Source organism: Trichomonas vaginalis, chromosome VI (genome assembly GCF_026262505.1).
Source record: "Trichomonas vaginalis G3 chromosome VI, whole genome shotgun sequence".
NCBI classification, from domain to species: domain Eukaryota; phylum Parabasalia; order Trichomonadida; family Trichomonadidae; genus Trichomonas; species Trichomonas vaginalis.
In genome coordinates, this window is record NC_067208.1 from 6710776 (window position 1) to 6727538 (window position 16763).

General features: G+C 34.0%; 7 protein-coding genes and 3 pseudogenes across 10 annotated transcripts, besides 1 other annotated feature; 7 read left to right on the forward strand and 3 right to left on the reverse strand.

Annotated features, from left to right (window-relative positions):
- Window positions 1-1683: 1683 nt before the first annotated feature.
- On the forward strand, window positions 1684-1927 carry TVAGG3_0818090 (uncharacterized protein; the record flags this gene model as incomplete). The annotated part of the gene is made up of 1 exon (XM_051247900.1): window positions 1684-1927. A coding segment is annotated over one exon (244 nt), but the record flags the coding sequence as incomplete, so codon positions are not given.
- A 1512-nt stretch (window positions 1928-3439) lies between these two features.
- Window positions 3440-16763: part of a mobile genetic element that runs on past the window's edge.
- On the reverse strand, window positions 5130-5693 carry TVAGG3_0818110 (uncharacterized protein; the record flags this gene model as incomplete). Its single annotated transcript, XM_051247901.1, has 1 exon — window positions 5130-5693. The coding sequence occupies one exon, from the start codon at window positions 5691-5693 to the stop codon at window positions 5130-5132; it is 564 nt and encodes a 187-aa protein (XP_051083376.1).
- TVAGG3_0818120 (phage tail repeat-like family) lies at window positions 6916-7281 on the forward strand (the record flags this gene model as incomplete). Its single annotated transcript, XM_051247902.1, has 1 exon — window positions 6916-7281. A coding segment is annotated over one exon (366 nt), but the record flags the coding sequence as incomplete, so codon positions are not given.
- Window positions 7712-8249, forward strand: TVAGG3_0818130 (uncharacterized protein; the record flags this gene model as incomplete). The annotated part of the gene is made up of 1 exon (XM_051247903.1): window positions 7712-8249. A coding segment is annotated over one exon (538 nt), but the record flags the coding sequence as incomplete, so codon positions are not given.
- On the forward strand, window positions 9378-9819 carry TVAGG3_0818140 (annotated as a pseudogene). Its single transcript has one exon. A coding segment is annotated over exon 1 (442 nt).
- On the forward strand, window positions 9986-10597 carry TVAGG3_0818150 (organellar and viral DNA polymerase type B; the record flags this gene model as incomplete). The annotated part of the gene is made up of 1 exon (XM_051247904.1): window positions 9986-10597. One exon carries the CDS (start codon window positions 9986-9988, stop codon window positions 10595-10597), a length of 612 nt encoding a protein of 203 aa, XP_051083379.1.
- Window positions 11802-12194, forward strand: TVAGG3_0818160 (organellar and viral DNA polymerase type B; the record flags this gene model as incomplete). The annotated part of the gene is made up of 1 exon (XM_051247905.1): window positions 11802-12194. One exon carries the CDS (start codon window positions 11802-11804, stop codon window positions 12192-12194), a length of 393 nt encoding a protein of 130 aa, XP_051083380.1.
- Window positions 13427-14064, forward strand: TVAGG3_0818170 (annotated as a pseudogene). The gene has a single exon. A coding segment is annotated over exon 1 (638 nt).
- Window positions 14266-15140, reverse strand: TVAGG3_0818180 (annotated as a pseudogene). Its single transcript has one exon. A coding segment is annotated over exon 1 (875 nt).
- On the reverse strand, window positions 15743-16064 carry TVAGG3_0818190 (protein of unknown function, DUF4108 family; the record flags this gene model as incomplete). The annotated part of the gene is made up of 1 exon (XM_051247906.1): window positions 15743-16064. A coding segment is annotated over one exon (322 nt), but the record flags the coding sequence as incomplete, so codon positions are not given.

Sequence of the window (16763 nt, forward strand, 5' to 3'; positions counted from 1 at the left end):
ATCAAAAGAAGGAGAATTTTTTAAAACAATAATAAATATGAAAAGAAAGAGAAAGACATAAAACAATGATAAATAAAAAAAAGGTAGTGGGGCTTCCAGGCACTTCGTGCCCTCTAGCCCCGAAGATGTTTAGTATAAATGAAGTTTTTATTCGGAAAATTGTTAGTCTTCTGGTGTGAATTCGGAGGACTCTTCTTCTTCCTCCATTGCTTCTGGGAAGAAGCCTTCTTCTGGGTCGAAAACATTATATAATGTGTCGCTTTTCACAAATTATATATGTTTTCATGTTTTGTCACTTTTCTGTCACTTTTCAGGGAAAAAACATTTTTATTATTATATATAAATGAATTTTACAAAACCACCGTTACCGTTCTTTGGAAATAAGAGTAAATGTAAAGATATTATATTGAGAGAACTTAAGAAACTACCGAATGGTCTAACATTTGTAGATTTGTTCGGTGGAAGTTCTATATATCCATTTGTGCCATACAATATTCCCAGACTCAAAGATTATATGCAATGACTTCGACAACTATATGGACCGTCTCAAACATATACCAGACACAAACAATATATTGAAAGAGTTAAAAGAAAAGATACCTATAGGTAAGATGGAACGTATACCATTAGATAACAAAAATATTGTGAGAGAGGTTTTGAAAAAAGCAGAATATATAGACTGGGATAGTATATCTGCTAGACTATTATATAGTGGTGCTATAAGAGTTCATGACATTGAAACACTTATGTCAAAAGTTTTATATCTTAACTATACAAATGTTTTCAAAGAGGACATAGAAAAATATATTGAGGGTATAGAGTTTGTGAGATGTTATTGGACAGAGTTGTATGAAAAATATAAAGACAAGGAAAATGTTTTCTTTATAGTGGACCCGCCGTTCTATAACACATGGGATTTTCAATACCAAGTAGACTGGACTTTTGAGAGACTCTTTAGAAACTTTAGACGTTTTACATAACCATCCATGCTTTTACTTTACATCCGATAAAAGTGGTTTGGAAACCGTTATGAGATGGTTAGAGGACATTACATGACTATGAGTTTAGATATGACAAGATAGAATATGAGAGAGGTCCTATAAACCGGAGAAAGTGTCATAACAAAGAAATTTTATTAGTAAGTAAATGTGGTTTGAAATAGGACTACTTGTTTTAGGTTTTTTCCATTGTGTCATTTATTTCTTTGACGTGGCAGAAAAGTACAGAGAATATGAAGATGAACCAATGCCTGCAAATATTCAGTATATGTACTCGTAAGAGATATTTTTATCTAATATTAAATGGACGCACAGAACTTAGCGAATGCACAGCAAACCTGGACAACCAAACCCAGAGAATATTCCAAATGAAGTTAGAATACAAACTGCAATGGCAAACTATGGTCAAGTGCCAACAGATGTACAAATGCAAACTGCCATGTCAAATGACGCTGCGTTAGGTTTGCCACCATGGTATGCAAATATGAGATGGAAAGAGTTTTATACAAACCCTGAAGTGGGATATAAACAACTTTATGCAGATGACGCGAACACAGGAGTTGACCCAGAATATGTTTCTACCAGAGGAGAAACAGAATGTATGAGCTCCAGTTAAAAGAATGCTATGGAACTCAACAGGAAACGCAAGAGACTAGGCGGACATTAGATTTTTACATATAGTAAAATGGGTTTCTTCAGTAAGATAGGAAACTTCTTTCGAAATGTTGGAAGAGGTATATGGAATGGAATAAAAACCGTAGGAAGAGGAATTTGGAACGGTGTCAAAAATATTGGTAAAAGGGTAGGTCAGTTCGTTGGTATTATACCTAAAGACCCTGAACCAGAAGAACAAGCTCTGTTATACAACAGCCTGAACCTGCACCACAGTCTAGTTGGCAACCAAATCCAACACACAACCGGTATATTAAAAAATTATATTTTTACCGTTCGATAGTAGTTGTATATGAAACTAAGTTCTAAGTAAAACGCATGGTATAATGGAATTATTCTTTTTCTTCCATCTGTAGTAAACCATACTTGAAAGTCTGAAATACTTCCACTTGGTGGTTCGTATAACTTTGTAGGTTTTTCGTAAAAGTCATTTGCCAAGCATAAGAAAGAGTTTTGGGCGCCAGAAAATGAAGCATGAACAATAATAGCATCTTGGTCGAAAACATTTTCATATGTTCCATTAGGGTTTTCGACTTCATAAAAGTCTGGTGTACTGGATATGCTGCAGGCTGATTTAACATCCTCATAAATCTATACCATGCCAAGTTGTTATATTTTGTAGAAATATAAACGTTTTCTCCAAGGTCTTCTATTCTATTGATTTTAACAGTTGCATTTTTCCTGTCATAAATAATATCGAGATGGTATTCTCCCTCGTCAATGTTATACTGGTTTGCATATTCGATATAGATATTGTTTATTTTTCTTGAAAAGCTTGAAGAGTTGTTTCTAAGTTTACAAGCAAACTAACTTGTAAAAGTTTCCCTGTTCAAATTTCTCATACATACGTTTTTCTTTGTTATAGTATCGAACTTCAAAACCGACCGTAAATGGGAAACCATGTATGGCTTCTGAAAATGAACTTCATTCTACGAAAGCCAATAGCTTTTGTGACAGATGGGTCTCTTAACCATCTTAACGGGTAGTCAAAACGATAGCCTTCATGCTTTACGGTCTCTGTCTCAAACTTTTGACCGACATTAGTAAAAAGTTCATCTAATGGTTTTAGTTGTAGCAACTCTTGAATTTTTTTTTCTATTTGGAAGTATATTTTATCTAGAATAAAAATGTCGAAAGATATTGCTTCCATGAGAGAAATACAACACAACCGACAACTCATTATGCAAGCTCTAAATAAGAACACAACAAACTTTTCAAACTATTCTAAGATATCTGAGTCATTGAAAGAAGGAAACTTAAAACTGACAATAAACCCAATGACAGATGAGTTTCTGTTTCAAGACAATAAGAACCATACTGTCTGTATAAATCCAAACAAAAGAAATTTAAACGAGAAACCTATAAATGAAACTTCTTTTGAAAGCAGATGTTGACAACAAAGCTGACAAAGAATATGTAGACGATGCAATAGCAAAAGAAGAAGAAAGAGCTAACAATGCTTATGCAACAAAAGAACATACTCATCCTGAACTAGCAGACAAAACATATGTTGACAATAAAATGTCAAGTGAAGTGACAAGAGCTGAAACGAATATTCTAAAAAGACTCATACACATTCTATATCTGAAATAACAGACTTACAAGAAACCTTAAAACAGTAAAAAGTGCCGTTGGACATACACATACCATTGCAAATATTACAAACTTACAAGAAACCTTAAACAGGAAAAGTGCCGTTGGACATACACATTCTATATCTGAAATAACAGACTTACAAGAAACCTTAAAACAGTAAAAGTGCCGTTGGACATACAATTACCATTGCAAATATTACAAACTTACAAGAAACCTTAAACAGGAAAAGTGCCGTTGGACATACACATTCTATATCTGAAATAACAGACTTACAAGAAACCTTAAACAGTAAAAGTGCCGTTGGACATACACATACCATTGCAAATATTACAAACTTACAAGAAACCTTAAACAGGAAAAGTGCCGTTGGACATACACATACCATTGCAAATATTACAAACTTACAAGAAACCTTAAACAGGAAAAGTGCCGTTGGACATACACATTCTATATCTGAAATAACAGACTTACAAGAAACCTTAAACAGTAAAAGTGCCGTTGGACATACACATACCATTGCAAATATTACAAACTTACAAGAAACCTTAAACAGGAAAAGTGCCGTTGGACATACACATACCATTGCAAATATTACAAACTTACAAGAAACCTTAAACAGGAAAAAGTGCCGTTGGACATACACATTCTATATCTGAAATAACAGACTTACAAGAAACCTTAAACAGTAAAAGTGCCGTTGGACATACACATACCATTGCAAATATTACAAACTTACAAGAAACCTTAAACAGGAAAAGTGCCGTTGGACATACACATACATCTTCTGAAATAACAGACTTAAACGTTAGCCTTGAAAATAAAGCAGATAAAACATATGTCAATGAAATATACCAAAGTTTGATAGGAACAAAAAATATTGAAACTATTGTTGGTGACTTTTCTGTCAATGAAGAAAATAAATATTTTAGATGGCAGTTTGTACAGTCCTTAGAAAATGGTACACGGTGTAAACTCATTCCGAAAAATAACAATGAAATGTATGTAAGCTATAAAAAGAATGATGGTACACAAGTTATAGTTCCATTAGACAACAACTGCTACTTAAACTTATATGGAGACGAACAAAAGAAATATTTAAGAGTTTATGAAATGACAGATATGACATTGCCTGACCCAGCTCCAGCACCATATTATTATGACTATGGAGATGACGTCAGAACACCACATGTAGATGAACAAAAGCTAACATTATATTTAGATTATTATAGATATAAAAGATATAATGCAATAGAAAAAACGAGAATAGTATACTATTATGAAGATGACAGAAATAAATATTATAGTCAAGATTTTACCTACCCTGAAAACATAAGATTATATTATAAAAAAATATTCTGACACAAACCAGAAGAAACCTGAAATAGTTGCACTATATTTTAAGTTCAAAAGAGACAATCCTATAATGTCTCATATGTTTGATTTAATGAACCCAGTAGGTTCTATTTATACATCTATGGAAGCAAGAGGTCCTCAAGTAATGTTTGGTGTTGGTGCATGGGAACAAATAGTCGACAGGTTTTTGTATTGTGCAAACTCTTCAAAGGAAACAGGTGGAAGTAAAACGATTTCAGGTGAAAATTTACCTGCACACAGTCACTACATAGATTTAAGTACATCTCAAGCAGGTTGGCATAAGCATAGATATTGGGATTGGTCAGGAATGACAAAAGGTAAAGGATATGATGTTAAAGACGACGTTAAGTTTGCTATAAATTGTTACTGGAGTGACACTCAGGGAGAAGGAAACCATACACATTTCGTTTCAGGATATACGCAAACAACAGGACAAAGTAAAGAATACATGCCACCTTACATGACAGTTTACGCATGGTATAGAATTGCTTAGTCGTCATTTTCAACTTCTTTAGCATATTCGTCAGGAGTTGTCTTATATTTGTTAGGAACTGTCTTTGAAAGTATACCACCTTGAACTTTGACAAGTTTGAAACGAGGTCTGACAATAGTAGTTTTATCTTCTGCTTGCAGTGTGTACATTTTGCCATGTTTGCCTAAAACTTCATAATATTCTCTTGTATACTTTCTTCTATTTTTACGAACACGAATGTGAGTACCTGTCGGGTTCCCATTGTTGTCATAGTCAATAGTATTTTCATATGGGTCGCGTTTAGGTATTTCTATTTTTACTTTGTCACCTTTCTGAAGTTTGAAGCCCGGCATTCTTTCTTGTTTGTCTCTTTTGACTAAATTATTAAATATATAGTCTTTCTCTAAGTCAGGGTTGTTTTTCATTTCTTCGGGGGAGTGGTTTCCCAAACCTTTTTGTTTACGGCTATTGTAAATATTTAAAACTTGTCTCATCTTTGCCATGGAGAAGTGTCTATATTTGTCGTCATATGACATTTCATTTGCTTCACCACCTTGTGGTTGGTTTAAGTCTCTTAACATTTTTATACAACCGTCAATGACACCAAGAGCAGAATGGTTTTGGTCGACAATGAAATATTGGTTTACATTTTTTGAACGCAGATAGTTTTTTACATCATCTGATTTGAAAGAACTTTCAAAGTCAGATGTCAGTTTTGTTGGATGGTATTTGTCAACGAATATTGTCAAAGCAGTTTTCACATCTAAAATATTTTTGGACCATAATGGTATGGCTTCACAGTATCTTGTGTTTTGACCAACAAATATTAACCAGTATGGTGGTCCATCTGTTCTAACTCTCGGAATGTTTTCCAAGATATCCATAAACCAAGCATTTGGTGTTGAACTAAAGATTTTTACCATGAGTGCTTTCTTTGTCGCTTTAGAAACATAGGGGTCCTTGTTTGGATTCGTCATTTTTATCCTATAAGAAATGGGTTTATTTGGCGCATTAGCAGGAGTTGCATCCAGATTTTTGCCCGCAGTGGAACAATAGCCAGAGGTGTATTTGGAGTTGGAAGGAAGATTTTGAGTACATTAGGTATACTTAAAGAGAAAGCACAACCTATTATACAAACTGTACAGAAAGGTTGGGATGTAGCACGAGATGCAACAAATCTTATTCCAAATCCTGAAACAAGAGGAAAAGTTCAAGGATGGATGGACAATGTAGGAAGACAAGCAGGAAACTATTATAACAAAGCAAATGACTACTATAACCAAGCAGGACACTATATGGACCAAGGTGAAAGATTCTTTAACAGAGGATATAACCATGCACAACAATGGGTAAACAATAACCAACCTCAACCGCCTCAAACGTGGGGAATGTAAAGTTTTTTACTGAGATGAAATGAACAATACAGCATTGAGACAAATGGGTTCAAGATGGATTTGTCGGCTTCCAGCAGTTACAAACGTGTTTGTCAAGTTCTTCCTATACCTCAGGAAGTTTTAGACCGACTTAAAAAACAACAACAACCAGTTGAAAACAAACCAAACTAAAATTTTTTACTGAGATGAAATGACCGAAGAAGTTGAAACGGTAGATTTGACACCACAAACAAAAAGTTCAGAACCATTGTCAAAACCTGTCAAAGAACTTACAAATGAAGAGAAAAATTCAATAATAGAAAGTGCCAGGTCTGGAAATACAAACCCTAACTACAAAGTCACTTTTCATAAAAATGGAACGGCAAGTATCTCAAAAAAGAAACAGACTCTCACAAATAAAATATTGAAGTCTGAAGGAGCTTTCGAGACAACAGATGGAAAAGTTTACTTCACTGACCAACAGTTCATTATAGAACATCTCATTGACTTAGAGTCGAAATATTCTAAACTTTACAACAAACACAAAAAGTTGAAAGGAAAACAAAAACAAATGGCATATGATATTTATGAAGATGTTGACGACACAACTGTTCCTGCAAGTGAAGTAAAGTCAGAGGAACCGAAAAGTGACGAAAAACCGATAGAAGAAGAAAAACCAAAAACTGAAGATAAACCAAAACCAAAGTTTAGTTTCCAAACTAAACCAAGTCAACCTTCATTAGCTGGTATGGGTTGGCGTCAAAGACTTATGGCAGCAGGCGGTTATGTAAAGTAAAGAAAAAAATATTTTTTTATTTTTATAAAAATGCCCCCATATAGAATGGACAGAAAGTCTGCTAGAATAAAAGCAGAGTTGCAAAGATATGGTTGGAGAGTTTCGAAGAAGTTTAAATATAGGAAGGGAAGACCCATAAAAGTCTATGACAAACTGGCTGGTCTTCGCTACGAAATGGATTTGGAAACAGCACGTGCAAATTATCCAAACATACTAGAGAGGTTAGAAGAAGAACGTCTTATGGACATGCCTTTCGATGTTAGTGAACATTGCATGAAGTAAAAAATTTATTTTAAAAAAGTGACATTTTTTAATTTTATTTGAAATGTACGCTGAGTTTGTTGGAGAAGACCGTTGGGAAACTTGTTTGTTAGATGAGAAATATGAAATGGCATACCATTTTAAAACAATATATTTTTACATATATTAAATGCTTCAGGTTGAAAAACAAAGAACAAAAGTAGCAGATACAAAACCGTTAGACTATATCTTTACAAATGCTGGTAGGACTATTTCAGATGAAGAAATTTCATCCCGAGCATACAGGTTTGACTATCCAATTCGTTGGCTTCAAAGTCCTTCAGATGCAAAGGCAATAGGATTTAGAAGAGTTTTGTTTTCAAATAGAACTAACGCATTTATGTTCGCAGTATATTTTCATGGGCAGTATAAAGGTTCTGATGGTCTAATAGACAAATTTGACGAAATGAGAATCTTTACAGTTCGTTCAGACGAAAGTCTTGAGAAAACTCTAAATGACTTTCAAACTCAAATGAACAAATATTATTGGGAATTTCAAGAAAAATACGACTCTTTACTAAATGGAACATACTATCTGAAACTAGAATATGACAAGATGAACTCCACCGTTTCATTTCAAAAGATTGAAATTAACCCTCCAAGAGATACAGAGTTTTTATTTTGGAAAGTAGACAAACGTTCTTGGGCACAATTTCTTCGGTTACTAAACCAGAACGAACCATTACCCACCAGATGGTCCATTTCAATTTATACTTCCACCAGCAGATTTGACAGTTTATAGAAACGTGTTTGACCCTCAAAATGTTATGTGTCATGCAAGTTTCAGTTCAAGCAACAATAGTTTTCTATGTATTGGTAAGGACTTTTATGACTTTGCTTCTAAATTCTACGAACCACCTAGTAACAGTTTCTCTGACTTTCAAGTTTGGTTCACAACAAATGGTGTGCAACATATTATTCCATTGTACTATGACTTTTATCTCGAATTGTCTTTCATATTATAACTACGGAAAAGTGCTGAAAAAGTATTGAAAATAATGTTTATGTTAGCATGTTAGATCTAACACGTTTTCTAACCACTTTTCTAACATCGTAGAAAACTCATGAAAACAATTTATTTTTGACACTTTCACAAAAAACATAAAAAAGTGCAGTTAAACGTTAAGGTTTACTGAACTGGTTGGATGTCGCCTTCACAGGTTTATGTAGAATGGTTGACCCGAGAAGCGAAGGAGAGACTGAATTGCAATTTCATATGGGGTAGGGGGTTCTCCTTGTTTGGTATTTTTATCCAAGGACGTTTGTTTAGGAACTTAACAAGAGCTTCTTTTTTTGCGTCCTTTATGTCGTCGAAAGGAGTGTTTTCTGGTATTTGAATTGGAATTCGGTCGAAGTCTCGAGATTCAAGACAGCCCTTCCAGAAATAGTGGTGAACTTGAACCTTGGGCTTCATGACCTTGCGCAAGTAGTCTTTTTACGCAGTCGTTAAGTTAAATTAGGTAAATTGCCTCGTCAAATCCTTCTGGCATTCCGAGTCCTTCCATCCGACAGGAAAATATTTTCCCGACAACTGGAAAAAATTTTCCTTCCGACAGAAAAAATTCTTCCTTCCGACAGGAAAAATTTTTCCAGTTGTCCGTCCGTAAACCATTCAAATTTTCGAAAATTGAGAACTTTTTGGTCGAACTTCAGAAAAAGTTTTTCCATCCGACAGGAAAAAATTTTCCATCCGACAGGAAAAAATTTTCCGGACAAAGGGAAAAAAATTTCCTTCCGACAGGAAAAGTTCTTCCATCCGACAGGAAAAGTTCTTCCATCCGACAGGACACAAACAAATGTCCCACGTCCCACCAACCGAGTCCATTCCCAAACCAGAGGAACCTAAAGAACCACAACAGTCTCCTCAGCAACCTCAGTTCCAGCAAGTACCTCCGAATTTCTACCAATTTCCCCTCTCAAGGTTACTACCCACCACAAGGCTTCCCGAACTACCCTCCTCAGCCTATGCCTTACTTCCCCAACCCTTGGATGTTCCAGCAAGCTCCACCCCAGCAATTCCAATCTCAATCCAAATCGAAGAGAGACCAAGAGTTCGAAGAAGGTCTGAACCGCTTACGCAAAGAGTATGCCACAGCTCCAATTGAGAGAAAGTTGTTCCCGGACCAAAAATATAATTTATGTTAACATGTTAGATCTAACATGTTTTTTCACCTCTTTTTTCACCCTCTTGAATTTTCATGACTTCTTCGTAAATGTTTTGTCAAGACTTCTTCGTAATGAGTGTAAAGGACCCAAAAATAATGTTTAGGGTAGAAGGTTAGATCTAACCTGTTTTCTAACCTGTTTTCTACCCTCTTGAATTTTCATGAATTTCCTTAAGATAGAAAAAATAAAGTTAGTTTTATTTTGTATTTATTTTTTTATTTTGTATGTAAGAACATATATGACAAACATTGAGTTTGAAACAGTTAGAAAGATAGACAATGACACCAAATTGGTTAGAATAGGTGATTTAAACGTAAGATACTCAAAGAAATACAACAAATATTCTTTGTCAGACATTTTATCTCCATCTGGAAAGAGACCGAAGGACTGGGTTAGAATTGCTTCTACTCAGAAAATTTTGACAAGAAATCCTGAGCTTATGATATCAGTAGCATTTCATGGAACAAGAGCATATCTTATAGACAAAAGTCTTATACCAATAGTTTTGTTATGGTTAGACCCAGTTGTTGGATATAACTTCATAACATATGGTTCATTCGATACGGAACGTTGCAGTGAAGGCTTACTTTACATCGTTCAGAAACCGAAGGACTTCAACACAAAAAGATATAAGATAGGAAGAACATATAATATAACTCTAAGATATGACTCTACAGTCAATAGAGTCAAGGTTGTGTTCGTTAATGATATGAGAGCTGCAGAAACAGAACTACTTGAAAAGTTTGAGAAAATATATGGTGCTCCCATAAAAGGTAAAGAAACGTTTGAAGTAGATGAGATAGATAAAGCTATAAAATTATTTGACGAAGTTGCTGAAAAATACATGTAAAGCGTTTATTTTTGGTCTTTTGTGAAAGTCAGAAAATAAAGTTAGTGTCATTCTTTTGTATTTTTTTGTATGTAAGATATGATTTCAGGGATTTTTTTGACGAATTGTTAACCTTCACTTCGTCAAAAAATAACAGTTATCTAATGAAAAAGTGTCATTTTTTGTATTTTTTTGTATTTGACGAGAATGTCGGGTAGATGGTTAGATCTAACACGTTTTCTAACACGTTTTCTAACCTCTTGAATTTTCATGAAATTTACACCAAAAATATAATTTATGTTAGAATGTTAGATCTAACACGTTTTCTAACACGTTTTCTAACCTCTTGAATTTGTCAAGACTTCTTCGTAAATGTTTTGTCAAGACTTCTTCGTAATGAGTGTAAAGGACCCAAAAATATAATTTAGGTGAAGAAGTGAGATCTCACCTGTTTTCTCACCTGTTTTTTCACCTCTTGAATTTTCATGACTTCTTCGTAAATGTTTTGTCAAGACTTCTTCGTAATGAGTGTAAAGGACCCAAAAATATAATTTAGGTGAAGAAGTGAGATCTCACCTGTTTTTTCACCTCTTTTTTCACCTCTTGAATTTTCATGAATTTTCCCGAAATAAAAAATAAAGTTAGTTTTATTTTATTTATTTTTTATTTTGTATAAAAAAATAAAAATGTCAACAATCGGCACAACAACAATTCAAACAACAGCACCAAACTCTTTAGTCATGAATCCAACATCTATGTTGGTAGAGATGAAAAGCTTCATTCCTTCTTCATATACTTTTTGAACAGAAATCCAGAAGATAAAGCAAGAATTTAACAAGTAATTTAGACTGTAGTGCGAAAGATGAAACAAATGAACAGTATCTTTATGAAATGCAGGACATTATTGACCATTTGCCTAAACTACCTGAAATCCAACAACAAAACTCACTATTCCTGAATTCGACGAAATTGAAGTCAAAGCAACTGACTCAGTAGAAATAAAGAAGTTCATACGAAAGGTAAACTATGAGTTTCTAGGATTTCATTGCAACCATAAGGTTATGGACAAAGATTGCGAATGGTATATAAGAATGTTTCTGACATATATAAATCTGAAGAATTTAAGACCTACGACAACTTTGTTTCGTTAGTTGCTGAATGTGTATGGCAGATAAGAGATGAAGATAGAAGAGGTAAAGTATGGAACAAACAAATAAGACCCGCTATGTTTGAGATGAAGAGAGCAATTGACGCTTTAGTTGTTTTAGCTGGTAAGGTTTCAGAATATAACGCAAAAATGAACCCGCAATGTTCTAAATGTAAAGCAGCAATGAGGAAATATAACTACTCCGTCAAAGAGATAGAACGTATGAGAAACGACTATGCAGACTTAAAGAAAGAAGCAGAGAAGCCGGTAGAAAATAAAATGGACATGTTAGCATTTCTGAACAAAAACTATCCAACAGCAGAAGATTTCCTTCTATCTGACGTCAAGAAGAAATATAAAGAGACTTTCGGCATAGTTAAAACATTCGATGTACTAAAAGAAGAAATAGAAGCTACAAAACTGTTTAAAGTCTCACGAATTCATAACGTTTACCATGTAAAACGCTTATAAAATAACAGGTGAGAAAAGAGGTGAGAAAACAGGTGAGATCTCACATGCTAACATAAAATATATTTTTGCTATCTTAAGGAAATTCACGAAAATTCATGAGTTTTGTGTGTTTTAGACCATGTTAGAAAACAGGTTAGAAAACAGGTTAGATCTAACCATCTACCCTAAATTATATTTTTGGGTCCTTTACACTCATTACGAAGAAGTCTTGACAAAACATTTACGAAGAAGTCATGAAAATTCAAGAGGTTAGAAAACGTGTTAGAAAAGAGGTTAGATCTAACATGCTAACATAAACTTTATTTTTGCTGAATTCCGTATGAAAATTCATGAGTTTTGTGTGTTTTAGACCATGTTAGAAAAGAGGTGAGAAAACAGGTTAGATCTAACCATCTACCCTAAAATATATTTTTGGTCATTTACGATGAAGTCTTGACAAAAACTATCCAACAGCAGAAGATTTCCTTCTATCTGACGTCAAGAAGAAATATAAAGAAACTTTCGGCATTGTTAAAACATTCGATGTACTAAAAGAAGAAATAGAAGCTACAAAACTGTTTAGGATTTCAAATATACATCGTACAATTCATGTAAAACGCTTGTGAAATAACTGGGGTAGAAAACAGGTGAGAAAACAGGTGAGATCTCACCACTTCACCTAAACATTATTTTTGTCTGATTTACGCTCATTACGATGAAGAAGTCTTGACAAAACATATACGTTCATGTTTGACAAAACATTTACGAAGAAGTCTTGACAAAACATATACGTTCATTACGATGAAGAAGTCTTGACAAAACATGTACGAAGAAGTCTTGACAAAACATGTACGAAGAAGTCTTGACAAAACATGTACGAAGAAGTCTTGACAAAACATGTACGATGAAATCATGAAAATTCATGAGGTGAGAAAAGAGGTGAGAAAACAGGTGAGATCTAACCTTCTACCCTAAACATTATTTTTGCTGAATTCAGCAACAAAATTCTGAGTAAAATGGCATATGCTTGCTTCCCTCGGAAAACCGAGAGAAGAGATTCCGTATGAAAACAGTGAAGAACAGCGAGTAAGTAAAAAAACTTAGTCGCCAAAACTCTATGAAAATCGTGAAGCACAGCGAGTAGGTAAAAAAACGTAGTCGCCAAAACTCTATGAAAACAGTGAATTTCCTTAAGATAGAAAAAATAAAGTTAGTTTATTTTTATTTATTTTTATTTTGTATTAAAGACAGATATGTCAACAACAGAGAACACAACAACAGTTATAGTCCATGAAGCCATAAATGAAGAATATGAGTACATACAGTTTAACAAACAACTCCGTCTCATTCGTTCGGTCAAAGACGATATGTACCAAATGCAAAGTATTTGACAGCATGTTTTGCTCCAGATACCAAACATACAGACTGACATTGGTTCAAAAACCAAAGCACACAAAAACTTTTTTGAGCGAAGCACAGCGAGACCGACTTTTTTCTGGGTCGCCTAAAACTCATGAAAATCGTAAAAATTTGCCAAATGGTTTGAGAGGTTGGTATGTACATAGATCTTTTGTAAATGCTGTTGCAATGTGGGCTTCGCCTCGTTATGCTTGGAATATTTACAGACTTCTTGACGAAATTCATAGACAAGAACGTGAAGAGATGGAAAACAAGCTTGAAGCAAAAGATGAAGTCATTGAAGCAAAAGACAAAAGCATTCAGAAAAGAATACCACGTTCGGTACCAAAAGGAAAGGAAAAGAACTATAAGTATATGATTTATACTGAAGAGATGAAAATGAAGAAGATAAAGATATGGTTATGTTGCATTTAGTCAGAAGAAACAACAAAGCTTTACGACCTTGCTAAGATTTACAAATCTGACAGAAATGAGTTCTATCGCGAAAACTTACCGATTTCAATGACCGAATGAAGATGTGAAAACAAATAGTTCAAGATACGTTACTCAAACACACTATGATATGAAAGGTTGTACAATACTTACCTTCAAAGAAGACTTACCGCTACTGAAGGAAAAAATAACAGAGTATTTTGACAACTTCAAACAATAGGGTAGATGCACTCTTTATTTTTCAAGCTTGACTTTTTACAATTTGAACTTTGTTTGCGTAGATATGAATTCTGAAAGAAGTATGAGGGTCTTGTATGACTTTGTACTTCTCCCATAGTTTATGTCTGTCAAACTTACCTGCCATGGACTCTTTCATAAGTTCCATGAAATCGTCTTCGGACAATCCGGGGAAAAGTATAATGTCAGTAAGTATTCTTTTAACATCTTTACTTAAACTCTTTGCTGTCTGTACACAAATGACAACTGAGATGTTAAAGTGTCTGAGCTTCTTAAGAATTCGACACATATCTTGTTCTCTATTCTTTAACAAAGGATGAGAAGCAAAGTCATCTAAGATAAGAAGACATCTATGAGGGTAAGTCTTCCAATCGTAAGATTGCAATTTCTTCGAAATGTATTCTATCTCTTTCTGTTTGTTTCTGAAGTGTTTCTTCTCTAATATTCTCTGCATTTCCTCATTAGGGTCTTTAAACTTAGAATTTATATACTCATTTATAGCATTGTACTTCAAAACTCTTCTTTGGTACTTCTTTATCCAATCCAACAACTCAGAGTCTTTATACATACTAACTTAGACTTCTTTATAATATCTTTGAACGAATTGACGGTTTGGTCAAATTGACCAGAAGTACTACAAATGACAACTAACTCATAGAATGGGTTCTTCTCATCTAGTTCTTGTTGTTGTGCAGCCATTTTAAGATAAGTGAAAGTCTTACCCGACCCAGGTGGTGCAATTAGACCTGTTATACCATTCTGAGCAAATAAGAACTTGTCATGTATGGGTTTTATCTGAGCATTTTCTAACTTCCTCTTGTTCTTGTTTAAAACATTCTCAAATTTCTTGTCAATGTCAGCAAACTTTTTTTCTAACATATTTTTAGAAAAATTAAAATTTTTATCTTTTAGAAAATGTCTAGCGATTTCGCTATCTATATTCGAGACAAGCTTTTCGACAGCAAAACATCTGTCGACCATAAAATCTTACATAGTGTAAACAAGAAAGGGGAATTTGTTCTAAAGTTCTGTTTCTGGGAATATGACAAGAACCATAAAAACATTAAGCAGAGAAGTCTTAAAATTTGTCAATGACAGACTTGTTGACAGAGATGACGCCTCTTGGAAGATGAAGTCCAACAAAATTTCTTAGAATGCAAAGAAACACATGCGCTGTTCTTGAAGATGAAATAGAAAACAGAATAGAAGAAGCTATTAAAGGACAAAGAACTTTTACATAAATATAGTTGCGCCAAATTTGACATAACTCTACCAGAAAAGAAGAAGAAAGAAAAGAAAGAAAAGAAAGTAGAAGAAGAGAAGAAAGAACCTGAACCAGTTCCAGAGAAAAAGAAATTTGACATGTAAAAATAAAATTTTATTTTTTAGAACATTTCTGGGTCAATGTCAATGTTCTCTTCCTCTTAGGAGCAAACACTGGCTTAGACTCTAAAATTTTTTACCCAATTTACCTTGAACTTCTACAACTTTAGACTCATAATATTCATAGTCGTCTGCTTTCTTTGGTTCATAAGGTATAACAAGTTTGTATGCTTTGCCTTCTTTAAGGTTTGAAAACCTTCTGTCAAAACTTTCTTTGACTGCTAACAAACCTTCTATGTCTAAGTCTTCAAATTTCGCACCATTTTTAGTCACAATAGCAAACTTAACTGGTTCGATGTTCCAAACTTTGCTGAATGAAGACTTTTCAAAATGGTAGAAGTAAACATTCAAATATGTGAATGGGTCTAGTTCTTCTTTAAGTCCTGACATGTACTTGTTTACTGAGATGAATTTCGTCATCTTTTCTATCGGATAAAAAAATATTTTTTTTATTCTTGACTTTGTTGTTGCATTTGTTGCATTTGTGTTCTTGAGCTATTTGTTGTTGAAGTTGTTCTTGTAATACAATACTTTCACCAGTTGCATCTTCCAATTCGAAACTTTCTGCCGTCATTGACAAATACATAGGACATAAAAGTTTTACAGGAAACAAAGTTTGCGTCAACTAATGTCAACGTTATACTTGCCAAAAGTGTTTGAGTTCACTAAGGTTGAAAATTCTGCATTCGAATGAACAATAGGCAAACCAGCAGAGAAAGTATTGTTTATACGCATAAGTATCTTTTGGTCATAATAGTTTCTGTCGACATTCGAATAACACTTTGAACCTAAGTTTGAAACAATATATAAGATTGTGTGCTTAATGTCAATGGAATAGACATTCCTTGTATGACACCTTTTCCTGTTTAGGAAACTGTTGGTAGTAAAAACCAGAAATAAGTTTTGTATTATAGCTCATATCGTTTATAGTAAACTCAGTCGGACATCCAAACATAATGAAAACCTGCTCTAGTTGCAGCACATGTTACACCCGTACTTAAAGTATTAAATAAGTCAACAAAACCTGTTGGTGTATATCTGAGTAAGTATCTTCAAAGGAGTATTTTTACCATTCACAACAATAAAGTCTTCTGGTGTCAAAAGAGCAAAACAGGCTTT